This window comes from Gigantopelta aegis, chromosome 14 (assembly GCF_016097555.1).
Source record: "Gigantopelta aegis isolate Gae_Host chromosome 14, Gae_host_genome, whole genome shotgun sequence".
NCBI lineage: Eukaryota > Metazoa > Mollusca > Gastropoda > Neomphalida > Peltospiridae > Gigantopelta > Gigantopelta aegis.
The window spans coordinates 47,275,370-47,287,494 of NC_054712.1; the positions used below are offsets into that span (position 1 = coordinate 47,275,370).

Genomic DNA, 12,125 nt, shown 5'->3' on the forward strand with positions numbered 1-12,125 from the left:
ATGACATGACATGGTCTATATTCACCAGCTCATTCCATTTGAAAGGAAACCGAGCAAGTGTCAACATTGCCAGCAATGGGGACACGGGGCGGCTAAATGCCGCCACCATAAAGAACTCCCCACCTGCCACAGGTGTGGGCAGAAACATGAGAGGAGCTCCCGGAACTCCCCCTGTACAAGGCCGATGCAGTGCCCTAACTGCCTCAGCCGCCATATGGCTCATGATACCCGGTGCCACCACTACCAAAAGGCGCTCCGCCAATTAAATAACCATAAACCAGATAGTTCGCCCACCAGCAGCAAAAAACCTACAATGATTAGGCCAGCAACCGCAGTCACAGCAGGCTGCTCATATGCTGAGAAAATTAAAAATTCAGCCAACCAAGAGGTCAACCAACTTAAATTAGTCATAGAAACCTTAGTTACTAAAATAGCACTAATTGAAAATAACCTTAACTCAACCAACTTATAAAAAACAACAAAAAACAACAACAAATCCCCTCAATATTCGGGTCTGGGCCATGGGAGATAAGTCTCCATATGCCCCCACTAAAAATCTAAACATAGGAAATAAGGGCCTCAACGTTCTCCAATGGAACGCCAAAGGTCTCCATTCAATGGGACATGGTGCCGAACTCATACAACTCATTAGCACTAGTAATATCAAGCCAGATATTATTTGCCTGCAAGAAACTTGGCTAGGGACTGGCACCAGTAAAAATAAAAATAAAAAACCTAAAACATTTAAAATACCAGGCTACTCAACCTACTATAAACATAGGGAAAATAGCACTAGAGGTGGAATAGCCACCTTAATTAAAAGTAATATACCACATAGTGAAATTAAATACGAATCTGTTAACACCAACTTATAAGTCCTAGGACTTACTATATTAAACGACAAAATGCCTATAGACATAATTAATGTCTATAGCCCACCGGGAACGGCCCATAAACAGCTAACTTTAAGAGATTACAATAAAGTTATCAAACCAAACAATAATCTAATACTGGTAGGAGATTTTAATAGTCACAACTCACTGTGGGGAGGTCAGCACTCTGACGCACAGGGAGACATACTGGAAGAGTTCATCAACACACACAACCTAGTATGTCTCAACGATGGCAGTATAACCTTCTATAACGACCAGTCACTAACAACATCTGCCATCGACCTCACTATAACCTCCACTAAAATAGGTGCAAACGCCCAATGGGAGGTGCTCGATGCTCTTAACAGCGACCACCTCCCTATCTTAACCAGCTATAAATGTAATGAGAATTATGCAGAAGAAGAAAAATTTATACCTGAATTTAAATTCAGTAAAGCCGACTGGGCAGGTTTTACAAGCGACTGTAGCAAAATAAAAATAGAAAATAATCTAAGTATCGACGACGCTACCACCAAACTTACAAATGAAATAATAAATATAGCAGAGAAAAACATACCTAAAACCAAACAACCTAGTAAAAATAAACCAGTTAGTTGGTGGACGGATGAAATCAAAGCTAAATGCGGCTTCAGAAACAGGATGCGTAAAATCTTTTAAAAAACAGGTAAACAAGAGTATCATGCTAAGTACAAAATAGCCAAAAGTGAAGTAGGTAAACTTATCATAGAAGCTAAACAGGCCAGCTGGCAGACATTCTGCGGCGAAATTAATAATAGAACCTCCATTAGAGAAATGTGGAAAAAGGTTCAAGCTATACAAGAACAACGCGCGGCCACCACAGTCCTTCAAAAACATAAAACAGCAACCACTAATAAACAAAAGGCCGACCTTCTTAGTAAAACATTTAGTAAAAACAGCAGTAATGAAAACTTTCCCAAACAATTTTTTGATAAACTTAAGAAAGATAACTCTTTACCAACAACCGATACTAATACAGCCAACCACCCTAACACTGATAACTTAGAATTTAATAAACCATTAACACTGATAGAATTAAAAACCGCTCTTAAAGCAAAAAAAATACCGCCACCGGGCCTGACCAAGTTAGCTATATACTACTCAAACACATGCCGGACGTAACCTTAGAGGTAGTGTTATCGCTCTTTAACCCAATCTGGAGGGAGGGCCAAATGCCCACTGCATGGAAACACGCAGAATGCTTTAGTCTCCCTAAAGCGGGAAAAGACCACTCCCTCCCGGGGAGTTATAGGCCGATAACACTCACGTCCCACATGTGTAAGACGCTAGAGACTATCATTAATAAAAGACTAAATAACTACTTACTAGAGAATAACCTAATTACAAATGTACAAAGTGGATTTAGATCTAAACACTCAACAATAGACCAAATAGTCAGACTTCAAAATAGTATCAACGACGCCTTTCGCAAATCTAATAAAGTATTAGCAATATTCATAGACATCGAAAAAGCATTTGATATGGTATAGCGACAAGGCCTACTCAATAAACTACAAACTAATGGAATTAAAGGCAATATGTTTAACTTCATCAATAATTTTATTCATAATAGATCAATCTCAGTCAGAGTAAACGGCCACTACTCAGATAAAACCGAAATAATTAATGGAATACCACAAGGCTCGGTCCTATCACCAACCTTATTTAACATATTTATTAATGACATAACTAAAGCACTTAATGCTAAAGGTAAACTTAAATCAACCACTCCACTAAACACAGCACTGTTTGCCGATGACTGCGCCATCTAGCGCACAGGCAGAGTAACCAAGAACCTATTTAATTTAATGCAAGACGATATGAACAAATTAAATAAATGGGCCCTGGACTGGGGCATTAAATTATCTGAAACTAAAACAGTTTGTATGCTATTTAATAAAGTCAACTCGCCAGATAACCTTCAAATAAACTCAAACAATAAGCCAATCCCAAGAGTTAGCAAATTCAAATTCCTAGGAGTCACTTTCGACTCAAAACTAACCTTTAGTGATCATATTAATGATATCGTCAGACAAGCTAAAAATACTCTAAACTTACTAAGAGCAATCTCAGGCACCAGCTGGGGAGCGCAAACAGAGGCAATGCTTATGGTTTATAAAGCATGTATACTCTCCAGGATAGACTATAGAGCCCAAGCGTACAGTTGCGCCTCCCCAAAGCTACTGCAAAAACTAGATATCATCCAAAACCAAGCTCTTAGAACAATAGCTAAAGTTCCAGCTAATACTAGTGGCCAAAGCCTAGAAGTTGAATTTAATATTATGCCACTTAAATACCGCCGTAATCTTCAACATCTCAACTACCATCTCAAAAACCATTCGCTTAAATTAGATCACCCAGTCCAGGAACTTACCCCCATAATAGCAAAACCAGGGCTAGAATTTAAAACTAATAAAAAAACTTAATGATTCATTTGCCACTAGGGCTAGTAAACTTGAAATAGAGGTAGGAATTGATAACACACCTGTGGCACTATACCAACTCAACCAGCTAATGGAATGCCACACTCCATACCTAATCAAAAAAGCTACTGATCAAACCCCCTTTCCACCATTTAAGAAAGTCCTGTTTGAAGCCGCAGCTAATTAAAACTACCCTGAGCATATCCATATCTATACGGATGGCTAAAAAAAATCCAGATAACGGTAGGGTTGGCTTCGCAATAGTTGAAGATAAAATATCCAAACACTCTAAACTAGTTAAATATGCTAGGCTGTCAGATAATCTATCAGTCTATACAGCAGAACTGACAGCCATCTATGAAGCGCTAATCTGGATTAAAAATAAACAATACCCTAAAAGCGTTATCTTTTCAGATAGTCTTAGCGTCATCCAATCGCTTCAAACTAATACATCTACCAGGCCAGATATCCTCGCAGCTATCAATAATAAACTTCAAGAAATAAACCAGCTTAATCTAACAGTAGTATTCGAATGGGTCCCAGCCCAGGTAGGTATAATTGGCAATGAAATAGCTGACAATGGAGCCAAAACTGCACTTTCAATCACTAGTACAATTACAGCACTACCTTTAGGAATATCAGAACTAATGTCAAAAGCAAGAAAACACTACATTAATCAATGGCAGGCAAACTGGGACCTATCAACTAATACATGGCACTATAACATCAAGCCACTAGTCAACTCTATCCGACCTAAACACCCAAACACTTATGTGGATAAACTAATCACTAAACTACGCATAGGTAAATCTTCACAGCTCAACAGCTGCTCTTTCACCAAACTAAATCCTGACTGCGAATGTGGCACCCGGGAGGATATGAAACACTACCTCCTGGATTGCACGCTACACAACAGCCAGAGAAAACTAATGATAGAATCAATAACCGAAGCCAACCACAATAAAACAATTACTCCTAATTTTTTACTTAACCCTGATAAATTCCTCAAAACCAAAACCTTCACAGCAGTATACCAATTCGTCCAGTCCACCAAACCAAAATTATAAAAGCCACGTGCCACCCGCCGTGCCAGCGTTCGATCGGCGCGAACCACCAATTCGACCGATCGCCGGCAGAATGGAAGCCGTAGCGCACCCACTGGGCTCCTGGCAAGTCATTTAGTCAAAAGCTAAAACTAGAAAAAGATCGCAACCACCCGCCTGTACGTCTCCTGGAGGGAAAAGCGACCTTCTGCACTCGACCGACACGCACTCCAATCTGGGAGACCAACGGAGGGAAGGTGGCGATCTATAACTAAGATAAATAATTAGTATACTACTTAACTCGTGACACCTGTGACTCCCTGGAAGGAACATCCATCCTACGCACTCCAACAGACTAGGTATTCCAACCCGGGGAGAGAACGGTGAAACGACAAAAGTACAACCATATACCTAAACAAGTTAGCTGATAAATGCAGCTATACATTAACAATTGCTCAAAATCTCCCGCCTGTACATCTCTTGGATGGAAGAGCGACCTTAAGCACTCGACCAACAAGCACTCCAACCAGAGAGATCAACAGCGGGACGGTAGCGAGTGATTAATAACTACTAGATATGACAATACTTAAATCGTAACACCTGTAACCCCTTGGAGGAACATCCACCCTTTACACTCAACCAGACTATGTATTCCATCCGAGGGGAGAACGGTGAAACGACACAAGTAGAAGCATATACTTAAACTAGATAGCTGGCATAAAATAAAAATATTAATCAACAATTATTCAAAACCACCCGCCTGTACAACTCCGGGAGGGAAGAGCGACCTTAAGCACACGACCGACAAGCACTCCAACCCCGGGGTTCAACGGCGGGACGGTAGCGAATAATTAATAACCATTGTTAACCTTACTGTAAATATTTATTCAGGTTCTGAAACTCGTGTGCTGCAATTGGTGTATACCACTCCCAAATGTTTTGGTGGCCCTTAAAAACAAACAAGATAGGACACCACTAATTACCATTTTTTCTTGCAGCATTCTCATTGGTCCAATCCAGCCAATCACGAACAAGGAACCTCACATGTAAATAAACTGCACAATTGTGTCTTTTGCACTTGCACCATATTCTTTATTACTGATGCATGAAATCCTGGCTGACTAAGGTAAGTCAACTAGGACAACAGAGGAAATAGCAAGCAGGAAAACAAGATAGACCTAAAGACAAACCAAGTAAGCCTAATACATTATACTATACTACAAACGATTGCCAACATATAGATATTGTTCATTTCGCCTCAGTCATTTCATTTCTTCATAAAATAATCTATCCAGGGGGCGGGAATCAAAAATGTTATACTATACTTAGCTGTCAACTATACTCCTGTATAATTACTACTAGATACTATTAACCTCGTTTTTATTCATTGGTAATAAAGTTAAGTATGTCAAGCATTAGGCTTTTTAAACCAATACCTACACTATAAGGGTTTCACCCTTCAAATTAGATAGCTAGATTAGTCTAACTCCCCCTCCGTCATTGTATTCAATGCTATACAAAAATGGAGGGGGATGGGTGGTCACGAATGACCGTTGAACTCACTAGAATAGGGACTTAAGACAATAGGTACAACCTTAACACAAAACTAGGATTCACACACAGACTACACGCTCACTGCATCAGTACACAGGGTGCATTGACTAATGATAACAATACACCCGCCCCCATTTAATGGCCCAGCACGTACTCTAATAAGGAACCGGACAAAAGAATACCGGTTCCGAGTACACAATTGCAATGCACCCGGGGGAAGCTGAACAAAAGAATATCGGCCTCCCCCACCCAAACCCCCAATACTTGCTGCTGGTAAAAACTTGGTACTTGGTGATGCCTCGACAGAAGCGGTCAGGCCCTTTATAAAGGCCCTATGGGCAACCTAGGGAGACACCACAGCATCGTAGAGGTCTAAAATTAACGAGCTACTCTCGATTCACTAATATCAAAACCTATATTAGCTCGGCCATTTACCTTTCGACCGACCGTTCAAAATTGCGCCAAATTCCCTCGATCAAAATTGCGCACCCTTTTCTCTTTGACATTTAACTGCTCCATTCAAATTCCATAGCACCACCACCACCCCCACCCGCCTGCTACCGATTTGATCGGGCTGCTGGTGCTCCCTTGCACCTGCCAGTGCAGGCGGTCCCTCCTCTCCCCTCCCCCCACCTTTCCTGTCGTGGACGGAGGAGCCGGCCAAGGCCGGCTCTTGTGCCCACGAAAGGCGTGCGCTACAACAGCTTGTTCTGAATGTGCACGTAAAACCCTATGACATGACATGACATGGTCAATATTTAAATTATTATTTACAAACGAAATGTTACCTGGACATTGGGGACTACGCAGTGTTGTTAGTTTTAAATCACTGGCAGGATTCTGCAAGTAAGGTTTTAATTGGTGGACATGAGCTCCAACTGGCTGGTGTTAAATCCACATGTAATAGTGGAGCTAATTTTAATTAGACTGCTTGATAACCAGACTTTTTTTTTTTTTTTAACATTATTTTGTTAATTCGGTTAACGTTTTACTAACTGATTATTCATTTAATAAATAAATTTTGGGAACTATTTCACGCGAATCCAAATAGATTCGGATGTTTTATGCTTGCGCAAATCCTGGTGTGAATCGAATTCGGAAATTCGCGCGAATTTTAGCCCTGCAAATTAAACCATGGCACAGTAATATCCAGAATGTGGGTGTCTGTGTGTATGTGTGTGTATGTGTGTGTGTGTGTGTGTGTGTGTGTGTGTGTGTGTGTGTCTGTATACATGTCTATGTGTGTCTGTGTGTGTGTGTGTGTGTGTGTGTGTGTCTGTGTGTGTGTGTCCTAACTTTTCAGAAGTCATCGTCTCAAACAGCTTAACCCACCATTAAAAAAATCAGTGTCTCGATTTCATTCCGACATTTTTAAATAAGAGTAGGGCCTATACAATGACTTTTCGTACGTTTCAGTCTGACAAAGGTTGTAAATCCAACCACTGATATAATCGTACAAGGTTGTTGATGTTGATGTTGGTGGGTACAGTGAAAAATGCTGTACAGTAGAACTAGAAAACACAGCATTAGTATGGACATGTATGCATTCATCCATTCTAAAATATGTGACAGTGTAATGTACGTGACACCACCGTATCTGTGTTTATTATATGTGATGTATATATACGATGTTTAAATTTTAAGTCTGTATGACGCAAAACGCGATATATCCATTTTTCATTTTCAGTAAAAGTGATTTTTTTAATTGGCGTATATCGCGTTTTGATAAAAAAAACCCCGTGATTTACCCAATACAATTTCATAAGGATCAATCACGTTTTGCAGCAAATCAGCAGGCCTACGATTAGCCCTTACTGACATACAATAATGGCTTTAACTAAAAACAAGAAAGAAAATGGTTTATATCGCGTTTTGCGCCTGAACTCTTCATGTTTTTACTTACGGTTCGAGTTATCTTCTCTATAAGTGCTCTTCTTAATTTTACAGCTGAATTAAAGTCAGTCTGCCAATACAAAAAATAAATATAGGGCCTATATACATTAATCAACAAACAAATAAATGAAGGAACGAACGAACAAACGAACGGAAAACTTAAAGAAACGAAAATCATCGCCAATTATGAAATACAAATATTATATTTTAAGAACAAACTTCACCTCCATATATACAATAACATTATAATACAGGGCCTAGTTTTGCACGTAAACGTAAATCTACGACAAAACCACAATTCTTATTACTTTTATAGTACAACAAATATAGTTAGAAATACACATATTTCATTTCTTTTCGTCGTTTAAATGTTCCATCTTCCGAAATGATGTAAATTTTGCATGAAATGGATGCCAAATGCGTGTAAATGTATGCTCGATAAAACTTGCTACAATTTTTTTTTTCTTTCTAGTCGCAGACGTAAACGATATTTTGTGAAATTCGCCCTAGGTGTTATCACTGATACTCTCGAGGGGCGGGTCCTAGGCAAGTAGTAAAACGCTCGCCTCATGTGCAGTAGGTCTAGGATCGATACCCGTCGGTGGACCCGTTGGACTATTTATCGTTCCAGCTAGTACACCATGGCCGTATTATGTATTATCCTGTTTGTGTGATGGTGTATATAAAAGACCTTTTGCTACTAAATGAAAAATGTAGTGGGTTTCCTCTCTAAGACTATATATCAAAATTACCTAATGTTTGACATCCAATAGTCGATGATTAATGAATCAAACCCCTGCGCGTGCTGTAACCTCACCGTGGTGCAGGGGTGTAACATTTTCTTTGAGAATGGCCAATACAGCACAAAATTGAAGTTTTGAGTAAAATTTCAGTATCCGTAAAATTCTGTGATATTTGTGTTTTTGCACAGTTCTTTACACTGTTCTTTACACTGTTTTTGTTTAAACCTTGAATTTTTATATTGATGTTGATCATCACTTTATTTATTTGCATTACCATAGTTTGACACCCAATAGCCGATGTATTTTTCGTGCTGGGGTGTTGTTAAACATTCATTCATTCATTCATTAATGAAGTGCTCTTGTGGTGTCGTTAAGCAAAACAAACTTTAACTTTATTTTGTGGATGGTGCTTATATACATGTATAGCAAAAAAAAAAAAAAATCAGAATAAAGCAAAAATAAAACAAAATAAAAGTAAATAAATAAAATCCTCTGACCTTAGGTTTCGGCCACAATCTGCAAGTCTGGTGACCCGGATCTGTCGTACAAAAGCCGAGAGACAGGCAAACCGCGTCCGGTGTCTCCTCGTCCGTTATTCTGTCAACAACAACAACAACAACAACAACGGTAACGTAATTAGACTACACGAGGAAAGATAAATAAATTCGTTAGTAGTATCAAAAGCCATGGTTCATTTTCAACTTCTTTTTCGTGCATATATCCAATTAAGGTTCAAGCACGCTGTCCTGGGCACACACCAGTTATCTGGTCTGTCTGTCCAGGACAGTGGGTTAGTTGTTAGTTGTTAGTGATTAGTGAGAGAGAAGAGGTTGTAGTGATTTTACACCTACCCACTGAGTCGTTAGAACTCGCTCTGGGTGGGAGTCGGTACCGGGCTGCGAACCCTGTACCAACCAGCCTTATGTCCGATGGCTTAACCACGACACCACCGAGACCGGTATCTCGGGGCAAATACATGCATACACGATATCTTGATATTAATCCCCTAACGGTCCAAACGAAGGGCACTACAGGTTTCATCTCCGTAACTTTATCATATAATATATAGGATTGGTCCATTTACGACAGTTGACAGCCCTTGAACTTAAAGGTATATTGTAACAGACTACTGATCTATTAAATAGCCTAACAAAGTATTACCTAAAAATATATAAATTTGATTTGTCCCTAAATGTACTTTATTCAATCATCTTCGTAGCCACCGTACTCCACTTATTAATGATATTTCGTAAAAATAATTGAATTATGGCAATGGTCTATAATTCAAAAACTATTATTGTCAACAGCGTTGACATGGATTTCACTCCATCGTGGTTCAGTTAAGGTGATGCGATAGCTAGATTTGGTTTCCAAATATTAATGTAATTTTCGTTTAACAGAGTGCGACTAAACTACTGCTGCTGCTACTACTACTACTACTACTACTACTACTACTACTACTACTACTACTACTACTACTACTACTACTACGGAGACAGAGCAGGGGCAGTAGCTGGAGATGTCTGAATCAAAAATATTAGTGCTAATAAATTATCAGGGGCGGCGCCAGACTCTCCTTTCAAATTCACCTGTGAAGGACATTTCACAGATAAAACAAATATGAACAAAAACGTGGTACGGCCATATCGTACCTCTGCGCCGCCCTTGATTATGCTAAATAATAACTTATTATTCTACGAGGGAGCATACCCCCGAACCCCTAGAAATTTTGCTTTGCATCCTTGATCTGTCAGCACCCCCCCCCCCCCCATGTCTACATGCTTTCACCGTACCTACTACTACTACTACTACAACTACTACTACTACTACTACTACTACTACTAACAATAATAAAAGGTGCACCTAATTGCTAATAGGGGCGAGACGTAGCTCAGTGGTAAAGCGCTCGCTTGATGCGCGATCGGTTTGGGGTCAATCCCCGTCAGTGGGCCCATTGGGCTATTTCTCGCTCCAGCCAGTGCATCACGACTAGTACATCAAAGGCCGTGGTATGTGCTATCCTGTCTATGGGGTTGTGCATATAAAATATCCCTTGCTGCTAATCGAAAAGAGTAGCCCATGAAGTGGCGAGAGCGGCTTTCCTCCCTCACTATCTGTGTAGTCCTTAACCATATATCCGACGCCATATAACCGTAAATAAAATGTGTTGAGTGTGTCGTTAAATAAACCATTTCCTTCCTTCCTAATTGCTAATAACAATAGGTTAGGCGCTCGTACTAAACCCGTGATCGGTGCGGCGCCGAATAGCAAATGTAGGCTAATTTCGGTTTATACAAAATATACAAAATTTATTATTTCAAACACTGTATCATAGTCAACATGGTCAGTGATGAACTATCATCATTATCGTCGTCTTATTCCGATTCAAGTATCATGATTGCTGCAGCAGCCACTTCCTCATCAGAAGCAGCCATGTTGGGGAAGTAACGTCCTGCTACAAACTCATTCTTTTCGCTGTCCAGAAGAGTTTGTTTGTTTTATTTAACGACGCCACTAGAGCACATTGATTTTTTTATCTTATCATCGGCTATTGGACGTCAAACATATGGTCACTCTGACACTGTTTTTTTATAGCAAACCCGCTGTCGCCACATAGGCTACTCTTTTACGACAGGCAGCAAGGGATCTTTTATTTGCACTTCCCACAGGCAGGATAGCACAAACCATGGCCTTTGTTGAATCAGTTATGATCACTGGTCGGTGCAAGTGGTTTACACCTACCCATTGAGCCTTGGGGAGCACTCACGCAGGGTTTGGAGTCGGTATCTGGATTAAAAATCCCATGCCTCGACTGGGATCCGAACCCAGTACCTACCAGCCTGTACACCGGTGGCCTAACCACGACGCCACCGAGGCCGGTCCTGTCTGTCCAGAAGAGGTGAAAGGAGCGCGCTCTATGTGTTGGCAGCTGTCTATTACCACTGAACTGTAACTGGGTCTAAACAGGAACATAAACAGATATGAAAATGAAGTCTTACATTTGTATGAGAAAAGGTGTGAGGAAGTCGACGGCCACGTCGCACGGTTCTTTGAACTGACTGGGCAGGAAGGAGCAGAGTCTCTCCATGGCCTTGACCACCGTCTCGTTGTGGATCTCAGACAGCTGGTAAATCAAACCGAGGACGATGGAACACGCTACAAGTAGACATAGATGTCTTAACATACAGACCCACTTGAATATAAAACGAAATAGATATCTTAGAATCAAACCGAGGGCGACGGAACACGCTACAAGTAGACACAGATATCTTAACATACAGACCCACTTGAATATAAAACGAAATAGATATCTTAAAATCAAACCGAGGGCGATGAAATATGCTGCAAGTAGACATAGATTTCTTAACATACAGACCCACTTGAATATAAAACGAAATAGATATCTTAAAATCAAACCGAGGGCGACGGAACACGCTGCAAGTAGATATAGACCTCGTAACATACAGACCCACTAGAATATAAAACGAAATAAGATATCTTAAAATCAAACCGAGGGCGACGGAACACGCTGCAAGTAGACATAGATCTCGTAACATA

General features: G+C 40.2%; 1 protein-coding gene across 1 annotated transcript in view; it reads right to left on the bottom strand.

The window, feature by feature from the left end:
• The window catches only part of LOC121389307 (acyloxyacyl hydrolase-like), a 46,639-nt gene that overhangs the window by 29,308 nt on the left and 5,206 nt on the right, over nt 1-12,125 (bottom strand). The window contains exons 2-4 of the mRNA XM_041520903.1: nt 11,567-11,723; nt 9,065-9,164; nt 7,835-7,894 (exon numbers count right to left, since the gene is read on the bottom strand). Coding sequence (XP_041376837.1) covers nt 7,835-7,894; nt 9,065-9,164; nt 11,567-11,723 — 317 coding nt within the window. The remainder of the gene's footprint in view (nt 1-7,834; nt 7,895-9,064; nt 9,165-11,566; nt 11,724-12,125) is intronic.